Genomic DNA, 25,716 nt, shown 5'->3' with positions numbered 1-25,716 from the left:
TATTCCTGTTTTTGTGTCTTTTTGTAACTTAAGGTTTTGCCTAGAGGGATTCTCTATGTTTTGAATCTGATTACCCTGTAAGGTATTTACCATCCTGATTTTACAGAGGTGATTCTTTTACCTTTTCTTTAATTAAAACTCTTCTTTTAAGAACCTGATTGATTTTTCATTGTTCTTAAGATTTGGTGAGGATTCTTATCAAGCCTTCCCCAGAAAAGGGGGTGTAGGGCTTGGGGGGATATTTTGCGGGAAGACATCTCCAAGTGGGCTCTTTCCCTGTGCTTTGTTTAAAATGCTTGGTGATGGCAGCATACGGTTCAAGGACAAGGCAAAGTTTGTACCTTGGGGAAGTTTTTAACCTAAGCTGGTAAGCATAAGCTTAGGGGGTCTTTCATGCAGGTCCCCACATCTGTATCCTAGAGTTCAGAGTGGGAAAGGAACCTTGTTGCGGTTCAAATACAAGACAGAACAAGGCTTTAAGCAAGCAAGCAGGCTGGTCTGCCGACGGGCTGGTCTCTTGTCAGCTTTCCACCCTCTCTTTTATTCTTTCTCTCCCCCCACGCTTTACATACTCCAACAGATAAAAGGAATACACTGGCTTTGTTTAATATTCTTATTTACCAATATCTATCTACCGCATTCCTTGCTCTCGGGCCTTGAGCCCAGTCCTGGGAGGCTTCCCACGGTTCATGTCATCTGGGAGAGATTCCAAGGTTCATGCCCTTGAGAGGATCCGTGTGTGCACTGCTCCTACACAACACTCCAGGTGTGCCCTGAATGTTGCCAAGTGCATGAACCTTGCATGAATGCTACAGAACCTTGACAATCACATTAACTAGTGCTTTGAAAAGTAGAGTCTAGAATTACAATGTCTGCCCTGTGATTACCGCATGTCCCTTCTCTGTAGTGAAATGACCATCGGATTGACATAGCTGTGAATCCACTGACCTTTCCCCTCGCCTGCCTCACTCTCAATGCAGTCAAAATAATATGGTGTATTCTAATACTGTGGAACTCTCTTCCACAATAATTAAATGCTTCAATGACTCTGTATGAACTCCTCATATCTGGTCCATACAGACATGCATACGATTAAACCACATTGGTTCTACTGCTGTCAGGGTCCTTTTCCCCTGTGGAAAGGGGAACAATGTTTGTTTCATAGTCAATGCACACTGGTTTCATAATAAAATATGTGTGCTGTAAATGATCAAGATTTGTTCCACACATTGTCTATTGGCCAGTGTAATCCATCTGTCAATCTAGGTATTATCTTTTCACCACAGGGTGTAGAAGTTGTTAAGAGTTCTAAGAAGAAGAACATAGTCTTTCACTCTTATTTCCTTTCATCAGTCTCTTACTGAAATAAAAATCAGTGCAGCAGGTCATCTAATTATTGCATCCTTCACACTTTTCTACATGTTACAGTCTTTAGTAGATACATAGGTAATTGTTTTTGGAGAGAAATCTTAGTATGAGCCATTTTCAGTAATGGAAGTAGTTTATTTACCAGAGTAATGACTATGTTATGGTTGGCAGAGCTGAAAAGGCTTTGTAGCCTTTTCATTTTCATTCTCTTCAAGATGAATGAGTGTGAATGATTTTAGAGCCATTTTAGCTTTAGCACAGCAGGCAGGTCATCTGTGACAATCACAGAGCAAATAAATTCTCCTTTCCTAAAAGTGGTGGTATTGAGCTGATTTCCCCCAAACCAGATGCAACTGTAATTAAAGTGTGAGTTTAGGAGCCCCACATTTCTTTGTCTTTTTTCTATGCTTTTTTGTAAGCAAAGTAAAATATACTGTGAATTGCTGCAGGAAGACTAGATTTGTCTTATCGGTCATAATTGTGATAGAGTATATATGGAGTCTTTGGAGAGCTCAGATCAAATCTTAATTCATCTTTTTGTGGGGTTGTTTTTGCCATTCCGTGCCCATTTACTACCTCCCCTCTTCCACCCCTCCAAGAATATCTGTGACACTGACAGAAAGGAGGAGTCGTGTTTCATTGTTTTCACGGTGTATTTCAGTGTGACATTTGACAACACAGGGCTGCCATGAGTCAAATATCTCATGTGATATCACACACTTGACAGCCCTTTCACACATTCCCACAACTAGGCTGAGATATTGACCTATAAGCAGGGCAGTAGGGATGGCCTGTAATTGCTACTGCCAGCTACCAGAGGCTGCTGCTCCACCTACTAGATTAGAGCAGGGAAGGAGCAGCCAGAAGTGGAGGCAGCAGGAGCATCAAAAGCAAGCATGAGTGGTGACAGAAGGTAAGGTGACTAGGCCTGGATCTAAGAGCCCTCATTTCCCCCACCCTTCCAAATTCTCCTCCCAGGCACCTCCACACAGTCCCTGGTCAAACCCCAGCTTCCCCTCCCTAGATATCCCCACCAGGCTCCCTCTAGCCATCCCCAGCTGGCTTCCTCCCCAAAAGGCTTCCTGCTCATCCCCAGCAGCTAGGTACAACCTCCAGACATTCTAGCATCCCCCAGACACTTCTCAGCATGCACCCAACTACTTAGAACTTCCAAACATCCTCCAGCACAGATGCACCCACCCAGCGTCCTATCCACCATAGCTGCAATGATTTGTACATTTCCATATCCTACCCCAAACTGGGGTATATTGATCATAATCTGAAGTGTATAGTTATATGCAAATTTCTTACAAATATGTACATTGCTCTTTAAATGTTTACATGAAATGTCCCACGTGGAAGAGCACAGAATTTGGCAGCTCTGGAAATAAGGGCCTTTCTTGCATTGGGTTGTACTTTACTCCACAAGCAGTCCCACTTATTTCTGCTGGATTGTGTTACACATACCAGACAATATATGTAAAGGTGACAAAATCTGGCCCTCAAGGTAAAAGTAGAAGCTAAGTCTCTACGAGGCTATTTTCCATGGAAAGCGGTGCCAATATTCTACAGATAACTTCCTTGATTATTTTTCAGAAGTATTTTGTACAAGCAGATCAGGTAAGCAAAAGTAAATCTAAAAAGAACAGAGATAATAATGGAGAAGGTAGTTTTAGATCTGTGCAGACACCAGCTGGACTGTGTGTGGTGTGCTGCTTTGATACACTAGTTCCAGAACGCAAACACAAGACCAAGGATATCGCAGTAAATGTATGTTTTCAGACTTCAGTGGATAAGGTTCAGCTCAAGTTATTTCCTTCTCATTTTAAGGTCATGATTTATCATGAGGATGGCTGCGCCAGCAATTTATTCCTTGACACTACTTGCAGACAACTGGACAGCTGCCCGTTGGATGGCAATTCTAGCTCAAGTTCTTCAGAATGTAGTTTTTTGCCAGTAACCTAAATCAAGTGTCAGATTCTACTCGGCAGTATTTATCTTGAAGTCTTTGAGCTCAGAAAGGCAATGCCCTTTTGGCAATAGTGGGGAAGGCACTTGCTGTGAAGAAAGGATAAGCATCGTAAGATACTTTGATCCTCATTCCACTATGTTGATACAAAAATTAGTTTCAGGAAATGGGCACAGACTGCAATTTTATTTCCTTGTATTGATTTATTTTGAGTTTTAAAATGCATGTAACTATGTGGCTTAGGTGAAACTATTGTAACAATTGCATGTATTACAATATAAATCAATGGGAAATTGTGAAGTGTTCCTTTTGTAAGTAACCGACTAGGACTATCTGTAATACACACTAATGCTATACATACCCTCCTTTCAAAAGCTTAGCAAAAAAAAGTTTTTGCAGGTTTTGCAGCATGTTCTTGAAAGTCAACAGATGTTTTCTTTCTTGAATTGAGAAGGGAAGTTAGTCAAGGGCATCTTACTAAGAACACCCTATTTCCAGCCTTCTCCAGTTTAAACCATGCAGAGCCTACTCCAGTTTAAACCATACAGTGACTGCATTAGCTGATCTCACCACACAAGGAGATAGGTGACCTCTTGGAATCTAAACAATTTAAATGCTTTATAGATCAAAAACAGCACTTTGAATACACTTTGAATTACACCCAGAATGAATTGGAATCCATTGCCAGCCTCTGAGCAAGGTGTGGTATGATTTCTGTAATAGGCACTGCAAAGCAAGCAGCTTTCTATATTCTTCACTTCCATGCAGAGCACATAGCACTAACCCAAAAGGAAAAAATAGTAATCTTAGGTATCTGATACCAGAACATCCAGAAGGAGTTTGATAGCCACATGAACCCAGGTCACAAACAAGGGATCCAAAACAGCCTTCTCTGTTTCTTCTTCTTTGTTCCTCAACCTACAAGCATGTCCTCATGCCTCCCTGTGTTGTGTCTGAGCACTAATCCAAGACTTCGTTGTACAGATGTGTTGAACAGGTGGGCCAAGGAATAGAAACCCTTTGAATGCCATATAAAAGAACCCTCAGAGCTGATGAGTAGTAACACAGTATTACTCCTGATATCTTTCAAAAAGAAAGAATCAGCTAATGGAGAAACCATCTATCCTGCAGTGTGTATTGACAATCAAAGAACACGTTGTGGTTAATGGTTCTGAAGACAGCAGATGGACCAAAAAGTCTTCATAGACATTTGAACTTCATTCACCACTAGGAGGAAATTATCAGCCAACACAACTAATTCTGTTCTCTGTGCCATACCCAGACTTAAAACCTAAAATCACTTGGTCAAGGAGACTAAAGGAATTCCAATACGGTGTTCATCGTGGCTTCAATAATGGCAACAATTTGCTATCTATTCTATTACTTCAGTCATCATTTTGACAAAGCTTAGTATGCCAATTGGTAAAAGACCAAGGTTTATTGGCCCATTTTGTTAAAATTCAATTTCCTTACACTGTCTTGAACGATGAAAAAACTAACCAGGTAGAAACCCACACAGAAGAGGTGTAACATCTTGTCAGTCCCAACATTTCATACGCTGACATTTCTGAGTAAAAAGCTGCAGTGCAGCTCCTCCTGCTCAAGCTTCCCAGCCTCAGCTGTCATTCTGTAAATGTAACTCTTAATCACACCCTACCATTACCTTTAAATGTTTAGCTTAAAGGCATCTATTAATTGGAATTGGTGTGAAGTTTTTCAGGAAGGTCATTTATGTTGCATGCTATGGTTTCCTACCATGGTTCAGAACTGAAGTACCCAAGCAGAATTTTATATTCAAGTGTCAGCAGTCCACCAGGTCAGCTAGTGTGAGCTCTGCAACAATATCCATACCCAATTATTACTGCCTAAAATGGTCATGTACGTTGTAACCTGATGTCATGTAGAGCAGACACTAGGGGATGGATTTTCAACAGTGCTGTGCTCTCACTTCTACAACTGATGCCAAAGGAAGCTGTTGGGTGCTCAGCATCTGAGAATCTGGATCTGGGATTGAACAAAGTCTCTTATCCAAAAACCCTCTACAAGATGTATAAAATACTTTCTGTAAATATCTTTGACTACAGGACTTGGCATATAATAATTGAGGAATAAGTAAAAACAATGCAAGCCAGCTCAGTTTTAATTTAAAATCCAGAAAATGAAAACTGATGATCTTAACATAAAAATGGAATTAGTAGCTCTGATCCATAGCCTCTTACAAACTTTGCTATAGATATGTTTGAATTGATAAACACTAGGTACTTCTCTTGCTGTCTTTATTAGTTTGCTGCATACCTTTTGAAATCCCATCTGAACTGGTTATGTACAACTTCACTCCTTCAGTTCTTAACCACTAGTCTGAAAATTAGTTACTATGCAGGGGTCCCATCTCCGTTCTCTGAACAATAATTTCAGTTGAATTTTGGGGTATGCAAGTAATTAAGTATTAGCATTCATTAGGGACAGATAGAGTGAGTACATCTAAGAGCATTCCAGCTTTGCCTTATGTAGCACCATCTCAATACCTGCAGTGTTTCCTATGAGAAATACCTAGGCAATAACATAGATGTTGACAAAATGTGATATTATCTAAGGCAACTGGAAAAAATAGTGTTCACTGTAAATAGTTCAGGAGAAAACATGAATGTGCCTGAATGGGCATTGCCAGTCTGCTATAATGATGAGACAGCCTGCTAGAGGAGTCCATGAGGTGGGAGGCGAGAGTCCATTTGCTTTTACATGTCTGGCCAAGAAGAACCTTGTGGTTCAGAAACCCATCTCTAAAGTCCAAGGAGAATCGGTACCATTTGTTTCTAGATAGCAGTTCCAGAAGATCCCTGGCCTTCAAAAGCTCCTCAGACACTGGAGGGAAGGGGGGAAAGAGAGGGATATCCAATTTCTCCTGCTCTTTGGGGAGAATATCTACAGAAAACAGGGAAGTGAAAGAGGTTGGGATTAGGTTCTCCAGCAAGTGTGTTGAATTTTGTGACCTTGACGGTGTCACTCCCGTAGTTAGCATGAACTGATGCCTTTCCTTTTAAGATCTTACTTTATGAGCTTGCATTCTAATTTTTCTTTTTCTGAAGATAACAGATTTTTCTTTATAAATTAACATTACATCCAGAATAACGTTTATTCTGTTTTACATATTTTCAGACTTTGCCTTCTCCACTTTTAAGCAATCAACAAAAATAAGGTTTTTTTCTACTTGCAGCCTTCTGAAAACATTGTATGTAAAAAGTTAGAAAAATATTAAGCCTTGTATCACCCCAGTTATTATCTTTCTACTACATATCTTTTTCTTCATGACCACTTTTTTCTTATCTCTTTGCTAATGCTGTAGTCCTTGCCTATGTTATTCTTTTTGAATTTAGCCAAAATTTTCAAACATGGTTGACTGAATATGGGTTCTGGTGCCTAATTGAGGATGCTCATACTTGAAAATATTGGTCTTTGTAAGTAAATGTGTTGTATAATATAATATCAAAAATTTTCCTGAAATCCAGCTAAGTCTATTGTTTTTTCCTCATCTATCAATTTGATAATATCAATAGAAGAGTTATTCATGATTTTTTATATATCAAGTTAATTATCCAATACATTTGAGTTATACATTTATAATGTTGCACATTTCATAATCTTATCCATCTTCATAATCTCGTTCCTTATCAGTGTATCATCATCATCTCACATCTCAAAATCCTCATAAAATCAGGCTCACAGATCAATAATTGTTTTTTCTATCCCGTTTCATAAATATATTCTTTCTACATTTTTATAAACTTGTCCATCACTGTGGTATCTGAGCATCTTCCACAATGTAAATACAAGCTAACTGTATTACCACCCTCCAGTCATTTAGAAGCACCCTGGTCCTTTCTGAGCTATCATAAATCCTTTCTAAAGGCTTTCTGTTTACTAAGATATTTAATTTTGTAATTCTGGGATATAATTTGTTTGGGACTTGTGTTTTATCAACATTTCTCATTGTCTAATTATCTGCTCCATTGCAGTGAAAAAGCTTTAGACATTTCTTCCTTCCTTCACCCTTTTATGTTGTGAACTTCATTTTGTTTAAATACCCTAAGCTTTTGACAGTAGGACTATTTAGTTCATTGAGATTGTTTGTCTGATACAACATACACAAAGCCATTTCTCTTATCTGCTTAAGAAACAGGCTTCATAAAGGTTTTTTTTCTACAACTTAGACTGCAATGGATCTATTACCTTCATTGTAGCAAAGTTTTTGCAGAAGATTCTGTGTTCTAAAAGGGAAAATACTTTCATTAAAAATGTGGTGTGCTAAATTCTGTCCTAATTCTGATTTCGGTGAAATTTCACAGTGCAAAATTTTGGACAGCTATCTTTTGTAGGAAATAATACTCTATCAGTTCATTCTTTCTGATTCTTCTTGTGAGAATGGTAAAGCTGGAATAATGAATGTCTGTAATACATGGATATCAAAGCAATAATTTCTGTCCCATCTTTTTACTTTGGTCCACAGTATAGTAGCAGCAGTGTACCTCCATTAGAAACAGTGTTTTGCAGAAAAAATACTGTGAATGACAGAAGCTTGCGCTTACATTTTAAAAACCCTTACATTTGCCAAAATGTATTTATTACTGGAACAGCAAGCACTTAATTACTCTGAACACTTCTGCATCATTATTTTTATAGATTGGATGGGATTCATATATTTAGATGTTTGCAAAAGCCTTTGAAAATTACTGTCAGTATCTAAGTGATCCAAAGCCCATTGAATTCAATGGAAAGGGTCTCATTGATTTCAGTAGGCTTTGTAACAAGTACTAATTGTATATGTTATTTATCTCGTGATTTAATAAGTGGCCAGTTGTGCCTCAATTAGTAATTAATAATACACAGTTGATTTATATATATTTCATTAATATTTAATAAATGATGACTGATTCTGTCTACTTTAAGAACTTACTATAAACCATGTCACAGAACACATTAATTTTAAGCTCATATAGGGAAAAATTCTGGTAAACACATGCTCAAAAATGTTCACTGGGAGTTTCACATGAGAAGGAGATTTGGCCCCAAATATGATACTGTTGCTATTTGGTATGGAGCATATTATAAACTAACATAAATAGTGTTAATGTTTTGTTAATTTGGGGATTTATCCTAGGAGTATTTAGCAGCCACAAATGCCATAAACAGCAATGGGAATTACAGATGCTTCACTCCCTTGCAGGACTGAGGACTCACAGGAGCCCAATTCTGTGAGGTGCTGAGTACCTTTAACTACTTTGATGTGCAACAAGAACAGTCAGTACCTCTCAAGACTGGATTTACTCCACCTGCATAGAACCAGACTTTATATGGCTGGAATATTGACCACTTAGCGAGGTGAAATCCAGCTCAGGTCCAGAGTCCAGGACTGCAGCACTGCCTCTTTCACCCCTACCCTAGCATTAGGTTGCTAATATGCGCCACAATCTGTGGCCATGGTACTCAAAACAAGTATAATTGGGGACTGGGACTTTGGGATCTTTGGTCCCTCCCTGGACCGTTTCTGGGTTACCCCTTGGCTTTCCACACTGGACTATATGGGGCTGCCAAGAACGATCTGTGCCTCATGTGAGTGTGTGCACACCCATGTGTGGCTGTCCTGCCAGCAAACCCCCAGCACAGTCCTTGTGGAAGGTTTCTGCGATGCAGAGAGCCTTCTGTTGGCTCTCTACACTATGGGAGGATTCTATTTCAGTGATCTAAAAAAGGCCTGAACCCACATCTACCCAGGCAAAAATGACTGATTCATTTAGGGTACACTTTACCCTGTATAGAGGGCCCACCCAAAGCCTATACACCACTCATCTCCCACATACATTCTGTTCTGACAGCTAAAGTGGAATGTAAATGATTGGCCTTGGGCTGGCCCTTTGCACAGGATGAATTTCATCCATAATTTGCTGCTTCTACTAGCCCTCTCTCATACAAGTATTGTTAAAATGAAGAGAACATAGAAGCCTAATATGTCACTTAGTATGGTTATAAAAATATTTTAAATTGGCATTTAATTAGAAGAATAATGTATTTATCAGAGAAGTTTTACAATGGTGTTAACATTTAAATCTAAAATAGGATTGGAAATGTTAATCAAAGTTAATGAAGAGCGGGGTGGGGGAGGGTTTAAACTGTAACACTTGAAAAAAATCAGATGAAATTTATTTCAAGTGGTTTAAAAGATAATTTAAAACATAATCCAATGTGAACACATCTCTGTGCTCACTCTGAAATGAACATGATTCACATGAAGGAAAAATAGTCTGATGGGAGCAGAGACGAGGGACCCGGGTCATGACCAGGGACCACAAATGGTAGTGGGTATAAGCCACCTTTTTAATGTTTTTGTTTACTGCTGCTTGGCAATCAGAACCAAGATTTTCATAAATAAGACCCTAAGATTAGTCTCCTATATCCTGATTTTGGCTCCTAAATAAATGGGCTAATTTTCAAGAGTTTGGAGCATCTAGTAGCTCTCATTGAGGTGAACTGGGAGCTGCTGGGCAATAAGCAATTTTGAAAATCAACCTAATTATTTAGAATCCAAAATTTAGATTTAGGAGCCTACATTTAATTTTTGTGCTTGAAAACTTTGGCCCAGGGATTGTGGCCCACTCAAGTGTGCATAGAAGCTGCACTTAGAAGAAAGTGAGAGCAGGGGCAGCCAAGAAGACAAGCCACTCGGAAGAGTTTGTAGCATAGTTTCATTTAGCTGATCCCCAATATGAATTTTTGAGAAGATATTCACATTTCACCTTATACAGGAAAGGCGTAGCTTCAAAATGTTTATTCCATGTAGCTTCCTGTTCTGTAACCATTGAATGTCTCAATTATACCCAAGGAGACATAGAGAAATAAGAATTCGCTGTGTATGCTACTTTTATGATGATCAATCCTGAAGAGTTATGCTTATTAAGCTAAAATTGGTAGTTAAGAACTACAGTACAAGATTGAGTCCATATTGATTATAAATAATAAAGTTGTTTGGCTCTCGTGGAACCTTGTTGATTAACTGACTTTATGAAATAAACTAACTTTATTAATTAAACAATAGTTCTTTTCCATTTTATATTGCAGTGTTCCAACATTCCAGAGTCTTCCTGAAGAGATACTCAGTAAGCTTGCAGATGTCCTAGAAGAGGTAAGTGATTTTAATTCTTGAGGATAGTATGAGGTCCATGGCCTGTAGGCCCTCTTGTAGGAAAATCTTCTAGGCTCTCTTCAGAATTCACAGCTTCACAGTTTTGTTCCAGATCATGGTTATCTGTTCCATTATTTAGACATAATGAGCTTGGTTAAACCCTGAAGGTGCAGATAGTGAAACTTGCATCTTTCTACATTCACTGGAGGACAATATCAGCCTTGGAGGAGGGTGGTAACCGTATGTCTATTGCCCTCCCGTTGAGATTACAGCAGGGTAGGGCAGACATGTCCAGATATAACAGATGCCCTGCTGGAAGGGTCTGCCCAAGAGCTATACCAAATTAATTTTTTTCCTAGATGAAATCCTGATTCTGCTGAAGTCAATAGGATTTTTGCTACTAACTTCAGTGAAGCCAGGATTTTACTGCTGCCCCCTTCACATCTTTCTGGTCTATGCTCGCTGACTCTGGCCCTCCCAAGTGGAGTGGGGATTGTGGCCAGCCTGCTCCACTGCTCCCATCCTCTGGCAGACTTTCCACCACGGGGTCAGTAGCCTAAATCAGGCTCAGCATACAGATTTGGCTCATTTAGTCTGAGAGGGAGATCAGTGATCATTTAGGAAACTTATCTTGGAAGTTTCTTTGCTAATTTAGGGCTTTAGCCTGCAAGTTGTTGAGTGTTTTCAACTCCCAAAGCGGTTAGTACATTCTAGGAATCTGGCCATTTCAATACTCTCTTGGCTTATGAATTTGTTTTCACTTTCCTTCTGCTTTGTACATGTGCCACACAAAATATATTTTGATTTAGTCTTTGTATAAAAACTAGCAATAAGACATTTGATATATTTAGTGACATGCTTTTAATGAGTCCTTAACAGGACTTGCAGCATTTTGGGGTTCCTGTTTGCTCTCATAAAATTAATTTAAAATAATTACATTGCATATAGCATAGTTTGTATTTGCCTACTTAACTGCCCATTTTGCACATCAGAATTACACACTTCTGTATATTACAGGCACAATTAATGAGACCATTACAAATTTAACTTGTATGCTTTAAATGTTTGATTTTTTTTTTCACAACTTGACCAACAAAACCAATAGTATAGCCATGTAGCAAAAGAATGAAGGCATAATACTTAAATAGTCATGAAAAAAGCTGATTTTTAACTTCCTTTTAGTTCTGCAACCTCTATTAATATGCTGTTACTTTTCCTTTGCTTTCTTTTGTTTAATATGTGAGAAAATTTTGCAACCTCTGTTTTTATTAGAAATCTAAGCAAAACATACATTTGTCAGGCACAATAAAGTAATCATGGGGCATTTTTATTTCCTGTCTTGCTGCCAGAGAAATGTTTGTGGTATTTTGAAAAATAGCCATAATAATTCAGAATGCTGTAAATAAACCTGTGCCAAATTAAATCTGTGTATATCAAAAATACATGCTTAACTGGAAATAGTTTAATTTATTTGGATCATGTTAACAATATTAAACTCTATACATCAGTTTTAAATGAAAATATGTAAAGTCAATAAAATACTTTTCTAGCTACACATTAGCTGTCAGGAAAAAAAAAAACATGATGAACAAATGAGATACAAAAATATAAAAGTAAGTATTCCTGGGAACACTTATCTAGCATTACTTCTGTTAATTTTACATTTATGAGTAAAACTAGCAAGATTTGACTCTTTAGTTTTATGTTGATCTCTTGAGTTATAAGAAAATAGCTATCAAGAAAAAGGGTGAAGTATAGAAACAAGCTGAATCCTAACTGGAAAAAATAAAAGAGACACAAGTTGCATAACATTAATGGAAATGATGTTAGTGCTTTGGTAGGAGAATATATCTTTTTCTTTTTAAAGTGGTTTGCCCTGTGTAACCAATACCTGTATGGAGCCAATTATTTAATGCTAGACTGTACACTCCTCTATCAAGATAACTGGTTAATTGCATCTAGTCTGTACTAGATGATCCATTAGAGGACTTTCCAACAGACATTTTTATATTTCCTAAGTGGCCTAAGTTTGCTTTTCACTGTGTTATTCTTTGTTTTCATGTAACAAATTCTTCATAAACTATAGAATTACCTGTAGTACTTACTGCAAGGCTGTATACTTAATGTTTTACAAAATCAAACATATGTAAATGAATTAACAAAGTAATTGTATTTTTATCTTAGCTTTTACTCTAACAAAAATTGAATGAAAGTGACTGACTTGGTACAGTGTGAGGCAGGGAATAATCTCACTCTTAATGTCACAATTTAATACACTGATTCTTCTTAAGAAACTCTGTGAATCATAGAATCATAGAATATCAGGGTTGGAAGGGACCCCAGAAGGTCATCTAGTCCAACCCCCTGCTCGAAGCAGGACCAATTCCCAGTTAAATCATCCCAGCCAGGGCTTTGTCAAGCCTGACCTTAAAAACCTCTAAGGAAGGAGATTCAACCACCTCCCTAGGTAACGCATTCCAGTGTTTCACCACCCTCTTAGTGAAAAAGTTTTTCCTAATATCCAACCTAAACCTCCCCCACTGCAACTTGAGACCATTACTCCTCGTTCTGTCATCTGCTACCATTGAGAACAGTCTAGAGCCATCCTCTTTGGAACCCCCTTTCAGGTAGTTGAAAGCAGCTATCAAATCCCCCCTCATTCTTCTCTTCTGCAGGCTAAACAATCCCAGCTCCCTCAGCCTCTCCTCATAACTCATGTGTTCCAGTCCCCTAATCATTTTTGTTGCCCTTCGCTGGACTCTCTCCAATTTATCCACATCCTTCTTGAAGTGTGGGGCCCAAAACTGGACACAGTACTCCAGATGAGGCCTCACCAATGTCGAATAGAGGGGAACGATCACGTCCCTCGATCTGCTTGCTATGCCCCTACTTATACATCCCAAACTGCCATTGGCCTTCTTGGCAACAAGGGCACACTGCTGACTCATATCCAGCTTCTCGTCCACTGTCACCCCTAGGTCCTTTTCCGCAGAACTGCTGCCTAGCCATTCGGTCCCTAGTCTGTAGCTGTGCATTGGGTTCTTCCGTCCTAAGTGCAGGACCCTGCACTTATCCTTATTGAACCTCATCAGATTTCTTTTGGCCCAATCCTCCAATTTGTCTAGGTCCTTCTGTATCCTATCCCTCCCCTCCAGCGTATCTACCACTCCTCCCAGTTTAGTATCATCCGCAAATTTGCTGAGAGTGCAATCCACAACATCCTTCAGATCATTTATGAAGATATTGAACAAAACCGGCCCCAGGACCGACCCTTGGGGTACTCCACTTGATACCGGCTGCCAACTAGACATGGAGCCATTGATCACTACCCGTTGAGCCCGACAATCTAGCCAGCTTTCTACCCACCCTATAGTGCATTCATCCAGCCCATACTTCCTTAACTTGCTGACAAGAATACTGTGGGAGACCGTGTCAAAAGCTTTGCTAAGATCAAGAAACAATACATCCACTGCTTTCCCTTCATCCACAGAACCAGTAATCTCATCATAAAAGGCGATTAGATTAGTCAGGCATGACCTTCCCTTGGTGAATCCATGCTGGCTGTTGCTGATCACTTTCCTCTCATGCAAGTGCTTCAGGATTGATTCTTTGAGGACCTGCTCCATGATTTTTCCAGGGACTGAGGTGAGGCTGACTGGCCTGTAGTTCCCAGGATCCTCCTTCTTCCCTTTTTTAAAGATTGGCACTACATTAGCCTTTTTCCAGTCATCCGGGACTTCCCCGGTTCGCCACGAGTTTTCAAAGATAATGGCCAATGGCTCTGCAATCACAGCCGCCAATTCCTTCAGCACTCTCGGATGCAACTCGTCCGGCCCCATGGACTTGTGCACGTCCAGCTTTTCTAAATAGTCCCTAACCACCTCTATCTCCACAGAGGGCTGGCCATCTCTTCCCCATTTTGTGATGCCCAGCGCAGCAGTCTGGGAGCTGACCTTGTTAGTGAAAACAGAGGCAAAAAAAGCATTGAGTACATTAGCTTTTTCCACATCCTCTGTCACTAGGTTGCCTCCCTCATTCAGTAAGGGGCCCACACATTCCTTGGCTTTCTTCTTGTTGCCAACATACCTGAAGAAACCCTTCTTGTTACTCTTGACATCTCTGGCTAGCTGCAGCTCCAGGTGCGATTTCCTGCCTGTGCTTCCTCCCGGTATCCCGCTTTCCCACTTACCTCAGGGCTTTGGTCTCCTTCCCCCGGTGAACCTAGTTTAAAGCCCTCCTCACTAGGTTAGCCAGCCTGCTGGCAAAGAAGAACGCAGCACAGGTGCACTATATTTTTCCAATACCTTCTAAAAGAGCTGTTAGCTAAAACCCAGAAACTAAAGACCTGTATTTGTTATCCAAAGCAATTGTGGAAATGTTAGGAAGACAGTGAGAAAATGACCATGTATGATAACATGACCACACCTTTAAAGTTGATAGAAAAATTAAAATTACTTATTTAGCAGAGATAAATTGAATGTGAATTAACAAAACATGAGTGCAATTCTCCTCTGTCTTCTAGTGGTTTCACACTAATGTAACATCACTGCAGTCGCTCATGATTTATACCAGAGTGAAAGCAGAACCAGGCCCATTGACTTGAATGTGAGCAGATTTGAGCCCCAATTAATAATTGTGTTGTAGTTTTGTCATCTAATTTATTCATATTAACTAGGTAAATTTTATCTTTACCTGTACAGATAGAATTTGACTACAAATGTTGGGTGTAACCCGTGTACTTGAAATCAATTCTGCTCTGTTACTAACCCAACATAGTTTAGAGCAGTCTCAAAGCTTCAAACTGCACCAACTGGTAGTGGCCCCCAAGGGCAATTATAACAACTGGGGATCACCAGAGAACACTGCATTCTAGACAACCCTTGGCATCTCCTTAAAGAGGCAGAGAACCAGAATTTTAGCTAGCTAGCTGATTCATACCAACTTTCTGCCCTTTTCTGATGCTAGGGTGATGAAAAGTGGCTAGAACAGAGCAAAGGAACTGTTCTGTTTTTTTTTTAATTAAAATGATTATATTCATATATTTTTTGAAAATGTATGAGACTGAAATTTTTATTACCATTTTTCAAAGTGTTTGGTCACAGCTGAATTTTTTTTTCATTTATTTCAAAACCTGAGAACCTTTATGTTTTCAGGGTTTGATGTATGTTGTTTTAAACTAAGTCACAGTTGTCTGTGTTGAAGCAGTTCTTTCTGGTCTCTGACTTTATTGGGTTATTTATCCTTGGGCTTGCCAAACATGCTAACTCTGTCAATAAGTAAGATGTGTCTGTGGCTTATATGAGACTGATTTTTTCTTTTGAGCATTGTGGCTGTGCATATCATCTTCTAGTTGGTGGTTGTTTATCTATAATAATAAAATATATAGATATTTTCTATATGAAAAATGCTGTACATATTATCAAAAAGACATATGGCTGACTTTTTAACATGACCAGTAAATGTCAAATAGGATGCATAAGTGTATTGTGAGTCTGAATCATGTTGGGATTTTCCATTTGGCTTATCCAGAACATCTCATCCAGTTCTGGGAGTACATTTCATCTAGTTCTCTGGGAGTCCAAAAAACTTAGTTCAATTCCAACTCATCACTCAGGTTACTTTAGGCAAGGATCAGATGTAAGGGGTTTAGGTACATAGTGATATCACAATTCCAATTCATGTTATACATCACACAGTTTATATACATTTTTCCTAACTACTAAAATCTGAATTTCTTGAATCTAATTGGTTTGGACATTGTATGGATTATGTAGGAACCAGTTCTTTATGTCCTTCCCTTATCTGCATTTTAAGTTTATCAGTTATCCCACTTATCTCAACTTGCCCTGGAGATATTGTCTCCAGCAAATGGTCTGTCACACCCTTGTTTACAGATTCACTCAAAATCGTATGGCCTGTCCACCTTTGTTTACAGTTTAATCTTTCACTCAAATTTCACGTATGTCCAGCAAGATCTATGATGACAAACTGGCACCCAAAGACTGGCTTATGAACTCTACCAGAACTACTATACAAACAATACACCACAATATAAACTGTGCTTCAATGGGCATGCCAGCCCATGACTTCTTCCTACCCGTCTCCACTCCAAATTGACCAAGATTTTAGCAGTAGGAATAGACCTGAATGGGCAGATTAAAGAGATGTAAAAAAAAAAAAAAAAGTGGTGACAGGATTGTCAAGAGCCTGGACAGGAGCGGGAAGGAGAATAGATAAAGATTCTCCATGGTTGTCTGCCTACATATCTACATCAGCTATATAGTCTTGTGTTTGCCTGCTACCAATGTAAAATCTACTGTCCAAATAAACTGTGTTGCACCGAAGGAAACTATAAATATTCAATTGCTATAAATATTCATTGACTATAAAAATTATGTACAAAAAGAGGGAAATTCAGTGAAAAATGAAGTGGTTCACAATAGTTCTATAGATAGGACAGACATTTAAAAGTCCTTCAATATATAAAGCTGAAACACCTCATGTAAATATACTGGAACCACCCCACCCCACCCACCCACCCTTTTGTTGCGGGAGTTCCAGTATATTTACATGTTTTTATAGGAAGTCTCTGTTTTAATAGTTTCTGTTTCCCTTAGCATATTACAAATTTGCATCACTTAGTTTTCCCTCATCATACAGTTAGTAACTCACTTAAATTAATTTATGAAGAAGACAGATGATTTTTCCTATTTAGGAAACTTTAAAAGAAAATGTAATAAACAGTTCCTTTTTAAAAATATGCATAACCAGTGCTTGTCTTCTAGCAATTCTTTACCATGTATGTGATTTGGAAACAGAAAAGGAATCTGTGATGAGCTCTAAATCAGCTCTATTGAAAATGTTAGAAAGTACTTTGAAGAGCCGTGTAATATGCATAGCAATTTACTGCAATTGGTGTGATCTGCAAACAAAAAATGACTCTGTGATGAACTGCAAATGAGTTGCCTACTATCAACATTTTGAATTCTATTCACAAAATATTTAAGGTATTAAAACATCCCTCATATTATGGTAAACTGGGAAAATGTTTTTGAAAACTGATCTCACTTTCTTCGTTAGTTATACCTGTAAAACAATCTACCAGAAGTTATCTCTGGTCTCTTGGTTTGTGGAGCAGGCCAACTTCATACCACCACTCAGTATCTTATCTCTGTTTCCCTTCTTTCCACCCCCTTGCTCCCACATACACCCATATACCTCATGCTGAAGCCTACCCAAGTTACCGGAAGTCCTAGTACCATAACAGTCTGTATAGCCTCTCAGTAGAGGCCTATTTTCTGGAGGGCTTCAATCTTGAAGACAGTGAAAATTTTAGCCTTGTATACTCGTGTTTTGGTGGGAAGAGCAGGGGGAAACTTTGACTCAGCAAATACTACTTTACTTCCTGGCTGAGCTGTGGCACAACCCAGAGAAACATAATCCTTAGTAGTTCCCCCAAAGAGTTGTACTAGACCTGTGCTGTTCCACATATTCATAAATGATCTGGAAAAAGGGGTAAACAGTGATGTGGCAAGATTTGCAGATGATACAAAATTACTCAAGATAGTTAAGTTCAAAACCGACTACTAAGAATTACAAAGGGATCTCATTAAACTGTGTGACTGGCCAAGAAAATGGCAATGAAATTCAGTGTTGATAAGTGCAACATAATACATAATCCCAACTATATATACAAAATGATGGGGTCTAAATTAGCTTGTGCCACACAAGAATGAGATCTTGGAATCATTGTGGATAGTTCCCTGAAAATGTCCACTCAATGAGCAGCGGCACTCAAAAAAGTGAACAGAATGTTGGGAATTATCACTTGATGAATTGCCCTGTTCTGGCGACTGTTGGAAGATAGGATCCTTGGTTAGATAAACCATTGGTTTGACCCAATATAGCCATTCTTATGTTCTTACGATGTACACAACATCACACTAGTCTAATCTCCAGGTGCTGAAGGCATGGATCACAATAGTTATCTTTAGTTGCTTCACTTAAAATCTTGTTCATCTTTTTGGTGATTGTTTTTTGGTTAATACTTCTTTTTAAACAAAAAGCTGATAGAACTGACTAACACAGGACAAGATCTGAAAATGATCAAACAAACACAGTGAGCTGTGTTTATTAAAGATGGACCGTGCTTCTGAATTACTGACATAGTTTGCTGTAATGTTAAAAAAAAAAAACTACATCATTCAGTTTAATGATATTTCTGTTAATTGCTCAACATTCTCACCTAGCTTTTCCTAATTAGAAGCCTGATCCAAGGAAACATGAGACTTTCCATTGACTTCAACACACTTTGTATCAAGCCTTTCTTCCTCCCCGTCTCCCCCCACTTCTACAATGTAACATTAATACATAGCACAAATTCTCATGATTACAGTGTTTAACTGAAACATAAAATTCTGAATATAGTTCCCCCCGCCACTTCCTGGGCAAAGTTATACATGAACACTGTCAAGGTTCCTCCCCCACTCTGAACTCTAGGGTACAGATGTGGGGACCTGCATGAAAACTTCCTAAGCTTACTTTTACCAGCTTAGGTTAAAACTTCCCCAAGGTACAAATTAATTTGTCCTTGGAATATCCACTGCCACCACCAAACTATAACTGGGTTTACTGGGAAACGTAGTTTGGACACGTCTTTCCCCCCAAAATCCTCCCAACCCTTGCACCCCACTTCCTGGGAAACGTTTGGTAAAAATCCTCACCAATTTGCACAGGTGACCACAGTCCCAAACCCTTGGATCTGAGAACAATGAAAGAGCATTCAGTTTTCTTACAAGAAGACTTTTAATAGAAATAGAAGTAAATAGAAGTAAAGGAATCACCCCTGTAAAATCAGGATGGTAGATACCTTACAGGGTAATTAGATTCAAAACACAGAGAATCCCTCTAGGCAAAACCTTAAGTTACAAAAAAGACACACAGACAGAAATAGTCATTCTATTAGCACAGTTCCTTTCTCAGCCATTTAAAGAAATCATAATCTAACACATACCTAGCTAGATTACTTACTAAAAGTTCTAAGACTCCATTCCTGTTCTATCCCCAGCAAAAGCAGCATATAGACAGACACAGACCCTTTGTTTCTCTCCCTCCTCCCAGCTTTTGAAAGTATCTTGTCTCCTCATTGGTCATTTTGGTCAGGTGCCAGCGAGGTTACTTTTAGCTTCTTAACCTTTTACAGGTGAGAGGATTTTTCCTCTGGCCAGGAGGGATTTTAAAGGGGTTTACCGTTCCCTTTATACTTATGACAAACACAGATTAGAACAAGAAAGATACATAGTGCTTGTGCTTAGCATTTCCTGGTTTTGCAAATATTTAGTGCTCTCTCTCCCTGCGATCTCTTTCGTGGTGAATGCTAAGGGTCAAATCTCAGGTATCAGGCAATCAGGTATCTGTAATTCTCTGCTCTTCAATGCATCATGTCACAATTACCTTCTAAGTTTAGAACCCATTGATATTACTGCATGGCACAGAAGATGATGCCTTAAGCATATTTAAATAATAACCTTAGGGGGAAAATGGATGTGAGAGAAATTTCAAATAAATAAGGGGAGAGGGTCTTTCTGGAAGCAGCAGCAGCAAAACTGCTTTCTCCATTTTAATTCTAAAAGATAAAATATGGCATTTGCTCAAACGAAGTTACTGTAGCTTATGGGCATTGTTGTTGCCAAAGGAGGCTGTGGATTATAGTTAGAGCTGGGCTATTCGTGGGAAAGATTATTTCTAAACGTTTTGTCAGATTATGGAAATATATTTCAATTCTCCATGTTTGCATTCCTTTGTTAATAGCTTTTCATGAACATGCCTCCAAATTAAGTTTTGTTTGTACAAATGGGCAAGGAAAAACACAATTTGGTCCCAATCCAAATTTTTTATGACTAATCAAAATATCGTAGTAAGTGGTAGTGCAAATAGTTTATTAGCCATCTAAGGTAAGACTTCTAAATTAAATATTAGCACCATGTAGCAGAGCAGCAGCCACCCACCTCATTGCACATGGAAGCAGGGGCAGCCCTAGACTCGCTGCCAGCAACTGGTGCCCTAGGCAAACCATGCAATCGGCACCTCCACCCCCAAAGTCCAAGGGCAGATCTAGGCTGAGGTTTTTGGTAAAGTGGGAAACATTTTGCCCCTTTTTTTCCTTTTAATGTTTTTTAAGCTCTTTTTTTTTTTAAACAGAGGCTTAATTATTCGGTTTGTCCGTCCGTCTATCCAACCAGTGTTTCTGAGATCTGATAAAAGAGAGAGACAAAATTTTCAGAATAGATTTGTACATGACAGCTAGATGATATTTCAATCCAATTTCAAATAAAATGCATTAAAAATGTTAATTATAATTTTTATTATTACAAATCCACAATCATCCATTATGCTATCCTGCTTTAACTGCCATTACCAGCACATCCAATATAGAAAGAAATAAGAAAACTCTACAATGAACTTTAACATGTTTTTACGAAACGCTCCGAATAAAATACACTCTGTGCTCTTAAAACATGACTTTTCTTGCTTTAAGTTTTGAAAATTCAGTCACTAGTTCTTTTAGATCCAGTTTTCCAGCTATTTCATGCTCTATTGCCATTGTGGCAAGTCCAAGAAGTCTCTCTTGCACCATTGTTGAATGCAGATATATTTTTATCAATTCTAACTTTGAGAAGCTACGTTCCCCATTAGCTATGGAAACTGCAAAGTTAAAAGAATGCGTAGACCTATAAAAATGTTTGGAAAACTGTCTGTGAATTTATTTTCACAAACAAACTTCAGTACTTCTTCAAGAGTGGAATGTTTCTTAAGTCGTCTTGAAAAAAAGTCTGAACCTTACTACACAAATCTGTAGCATCAATGTCTTTTGAATTTTCATGAGTCAATACCGACTCCAGTTTTACACAAAATTCTCTTATCCGTTTTGCTGTTTTCTTTTGCAAGCTTTGGATATCATATAGAAATCGAAATACTAACTCTAGCTGTTGCATCTGTTGAAAACTTTCGTCAACAGAGTGAATAGCAGTATCAAGGACTGTGAAGTAGAAATTCACTTTCAACCTTTGTTTTGGGTTATGAATGGGTGTGTCTCATCCTTCATATGAAAATGCTGTTTCTTTTGCCGAATGCGAACTGGCTCTGGTTCAAATTCTGTTGGAAAGTCTATTTCTTCAGCAAGCTCGAGAGAATCTACCAGTGTTCTTTTGAACCGTTCATCACTTCTGAATTCCTCCAGAATATTTTTAGTTTGCTGCAGTTTTTGAATAGCAGAATGTATGTTCAAGTTCTTTTCCTGAAGCTGCTTACTAGTGATGTTAATCTCAAAAAGGATATTAAAATGAGTGAAGTCACAAATTTTAACTTAGAAAGGCCATTTGCAAGAGCTTCTGCATCTGAACATGCCGTATTGCCAGATGATCCAGTAAAAGTAGTATCATCAGAAATTCCAATTAGGGCATCATAAACGTTTCCAAGTTCATCGTGAAGAAGCTTCAGAGCATCAATGCAGCTCCCCCATCTTGTCTGACTAAGTGGTTTCACAGTTAGAGAATTCAGATGGTGAGTCTGAATATTGCTCGGGCATGTAGGAATGAAATTAGGAGGGCCAAATCGCACCTGGAGCTGCAGCTAGCGAGAGATGTTAAGAGTAACAAGAAGTGGTTCTTCAGGTGTGTTGGCAACAAGAAGAAACCCAAGGAAAGTGTGGGCCCCTTAATGAATGAGGGAGGCAACCTAGTGACGGAGGATGTGGAAAAAGCTAATGTACTCAATGCTTTTTTTGCCTCTGTCTTCACGAACAAGGTCAGCTCCCAGACTGCTGTGCTGGGCATCACAACATGGGGAATAGATGGCCAGCCCTCTGTGGAGAAAGAGGTGGTTAGGGACTATTTAGAAAAACTGGACGTGCACAAGTCCATGGGGCCGGATGAGTTGCATCCGAGAGTGCTAAAGGAACTGGCGGCTGTGATTGCAGAGCCATTGGCAATTATCTTTGAAAACTCGTGGCGAACCGGGGATGACTGGAAAAAGGCTAATGTAGTGCCAAGCTTTAAAAAAGGGAAGAAGGAGGATCCTGGGAACTACAGGCCAGTAAGCCTCACTTCAGTCCCCGGAAAAATGGAGCAGGTCCTCAAAGAATCAATCCTGAAGCACTTACATGAGAGGAAAGTGATCAGGAACAGTCAGCATGGATTCACCAAGGGAAGGTCATGCCTGACTAATCTAATCGCCTTCTATGATGAGATTACTGGTTCTGTGGATGAAGGGAAAGCAGTGGACCTATTGTTTCTTGACTTTAGCAAAGCTTTTGACACGGTCTCCCACAGTATTCTTGTCAGCAAGTTAAGGAAGTATGGGCTGGATGAATGCACCATAAGGTGGGTAGAAAGTTGGCTAGATTGTCAGGCTCAACGGGTAGTGATCAATGGCTCCATGTCTAGTTGGCAGCCGGTGTCAAGTGGAGTGCCCCAGGGGTTGGTCCTGGGGCCGGTTTTGTTCAATATCTTCATAAATGATCTGGAGGATGGTGTGGATTGCACTCTCAGCAAATTTGCGGATGATACTAAACTGGGAGGAGTGGTAGATACGCTGGAGGGCAGGGATAGGATACAGAGGGGACCTAGACAAATTGGAGGATTGGGCCAAAAGAAATCTGATGAGGTTCAGTAAGGATAAGTGCAGGGTCCTGCACTTAGGACGGAAGAACCCAATGCACAGCTACAGACTAGGGACTGAATGGCTAGGCAGCAGTTCTGCGGAAAAGGACCTAGGGGTTACAGTGGACGAGAAGCTGGATATGAGTCAGCAGTGTGCCCTTGTTGCCAAGAAGGCCAATGGCATTTTGGGATGTATAAGTAGGGGCATAGCGAGCAGATCGAGGGACGTGATCGTCCCCCTCTATTCGACATTGGTGAGGCCTCATCTGGAGTACTGTGTCCAGTTTTGGGCCCCACACTACAAGAAGGATGTGGATAAATTGGAGAGAGTCCAGCGAAGGGCAACAAAAATGATTAGGGGACTGGAACACATGAGTTATGAGGAGAGGCTGAGGGAACTGGGATTGTTTAGTCTGCGGAAGAGAAGAATGAGGGGGGATTTGATAGCTGCTTTCAACTACCTGAGAGGTAGTTCCAGAGAGGATGGTTCTAGACTATTCTCAGTGGTGGAAGAGGACAGGAAAAGGAGTAATGGTCTCAAGTTGCAGTGGGGGAGGTTCAGGTTGGATATTAGGAAAAACTTTTTCACTAGGAGGGTGGTGAAACACTGGAATGCATTGCCTAGGGAGGTGGTGGAATCTCCTTCCGTAGAAGTTTTTAAGGTCAGGCTTGACAAAGCCCTGGCTGGGATGATTTAATTGGGTATGGGTGCTGCTTTTGAGCAGGGGGTTGGACTAGATGACCCCCTGAGGTCCCTTCCAACCCTGATATTCTATGATTCTATGATTCCATGAGTCAGAATCTCCCAACGTTGTGTTGAGCCTGAGAAAAACACATAAACATGTTGCACCAGGTCAAAGAGACTGCTTGCCTCCAAACAGCATCTAGCAGCATCATTGACAACCAAATTCAGAGAATGCACACTGCAAGGAGCTAAAAAGGCCCTAGGATTGATTTCCATCATTCTCCTTTGCACACCATTGTCTGTACCCTTCATATTACTCCCAATTATCATAGCCCTGGCCACGTACGTTTTCAACAGATAATGACATTATTTCAAGCTCTTGTAGAATAGTTTCAGTCATAAATGCTCCAGTCGTCTCCTTCAGTGGAACAAAACCCCAAAAATGTTCCTTTATGAGCACTTCAACATTATCTTCATCTGCAGACCTTTCCATATGCACAAAATGAATGATTGTCGTCATTTGTTCAATATGACTCACATTGGTGTACAGTCCAGTATTATTGAAAAGTATTTTGCAGAATGGGCAGTTTCTACAATTTTCTTTTTAATGGTATTTGCTAGGATTTGAATCAGTTCATTCTGCATATTTTTTCCTAAGTAATAAACCTGTGTTTCATGATCAGTTATTTTATGTAGATGCTCCTTCATGACTGGATCAACATAGCTAGGTATTCAACAAATTTTAAGAAGTTTCCGTTACCTGGAGTGTATAATTTTTCATTTCTACCGTGGCCGCGGAATGCTAAATTTTGCCCACCAAACTCTCACTAAAGCAATCAGATGCTCTAATATTTGCTGCCAATATTCTTCTTTTTCCTTGGTCACACGTAAATTTTCTTCATCAATAGTTTTTCCTTTTTTCAATTGTAATTCAAGTTCTTTCCAATTTTGAAAACATTCCAAATGTTCTGTACTTCTTTCATGTAAAGAGAGAATTGAAGATACGTTTTTCCAGTCCTTCGAACCATTTTCAGTAAGTGATGTACCAACTGCTTGATTTCTAAACAACTTGCAGCAAAAGCAAAACACAGAATCCTTCAACACTGAATATTGTAACCAGTTTCAATCAATTTCTTCCACATTAATAAGTTTCCTCTTGTATGCTGAGCAGAGAATTTTCTTTTATTTCCATCCTTAGGGAAGGGAAATTCATGAACTTGTTCAGGTCCATGTTACATGAGAATTTGCTGCACACTGTCATCACATCTGGGCCATGAAGCTGGGTCCTCATACTGTAACTTGTTTGTAACTTCCTCAGCCTTTCTTCCTTCTACTTCATTTACTTCAATTACCACATGTGTCTCTGAAGATGAATAAATTTTCTCCACTTCCATATCAGTCTGATGCTCTGAGCTGCCTTCATCTAGAAGTAAGTTTCCATCATCTTGAGTTTCCAAATTGAGTTTTTGTGGATGTGAGCTACCCTCATCGCAAAGTAATGTACCTTCATCTTGATGTTCCAAACTGCTTCCATGAGGATGTGAGCTAACCTCCTCTCCAAGTAAAATTCTTCCATCTGGATGCTGTGAACTGCTTCTATCTTTATTTGGATTAAAGAGAAGATATTTCAGGAAGGATCCCTGCTGTTTTGCTTGGTCCTTTTCCTTTTCAGCCTTTCATTTACGATACTCAGCTCCTGAGGGTTTTCTTTTTCCTCTTTCTGCTATGGGACATTTGAATATTGTTATGTATTATGCTCCTGACTGCAAGCATTATAGCGTTAAGAATGGCTGACACACCCACCTCAGGGTTGACGATTTAAACCACATTGCAGCCATCCCAACATGTCTTTTCACTGCTT

General features: G+C 39.3%; 1 protein-coding gene across 2 annotated transcripts in view; it reads left to right on the top strand.

The window, feature by feature from the left end:
• Positions 1 to 25,716, top strand: part of PRKG1 (protein kinase cGMP-dependent 1) — a 903,020-nt gene that overhangs the window by 622,712 nt on the left and 254,592 nt on the right. For both annotated transcript variants that reach the window (XM_073353692.2, XM_073353691.2), the window contains one exon: positions 10,448 to 10,511. In XM_073353692.2, coding sequence (XP_073209793.1) covers positions 10,448 to 10,511 — 64 coding nt within the window. The remainder of the gene's footprint in view (positions 1 to 10,447; positions 10,512 to 25,716) is intronic.

Source organism: Lepidochelys kempii, chromosome 7 (assembly GCF_965140285.1).
Source record: "Lepidochelys kempii isolate rLepKem1 chromosome 7, rLepKem1.hap1, whole genome shotgun sequence".
In the NCBI taxonomy this organism is placed as follows: domain Eukaryota; kingdom Metazoa; phylum Chordata; order Testudines; family Cheloniidae; genus Lepidochelys; species Lepidochelys kempii.
The sequence above is the reverse complement of the archived record's forward strand: the minus strand, read 5'-3'. Positions and strand labels throughout refer to the sequence as shown.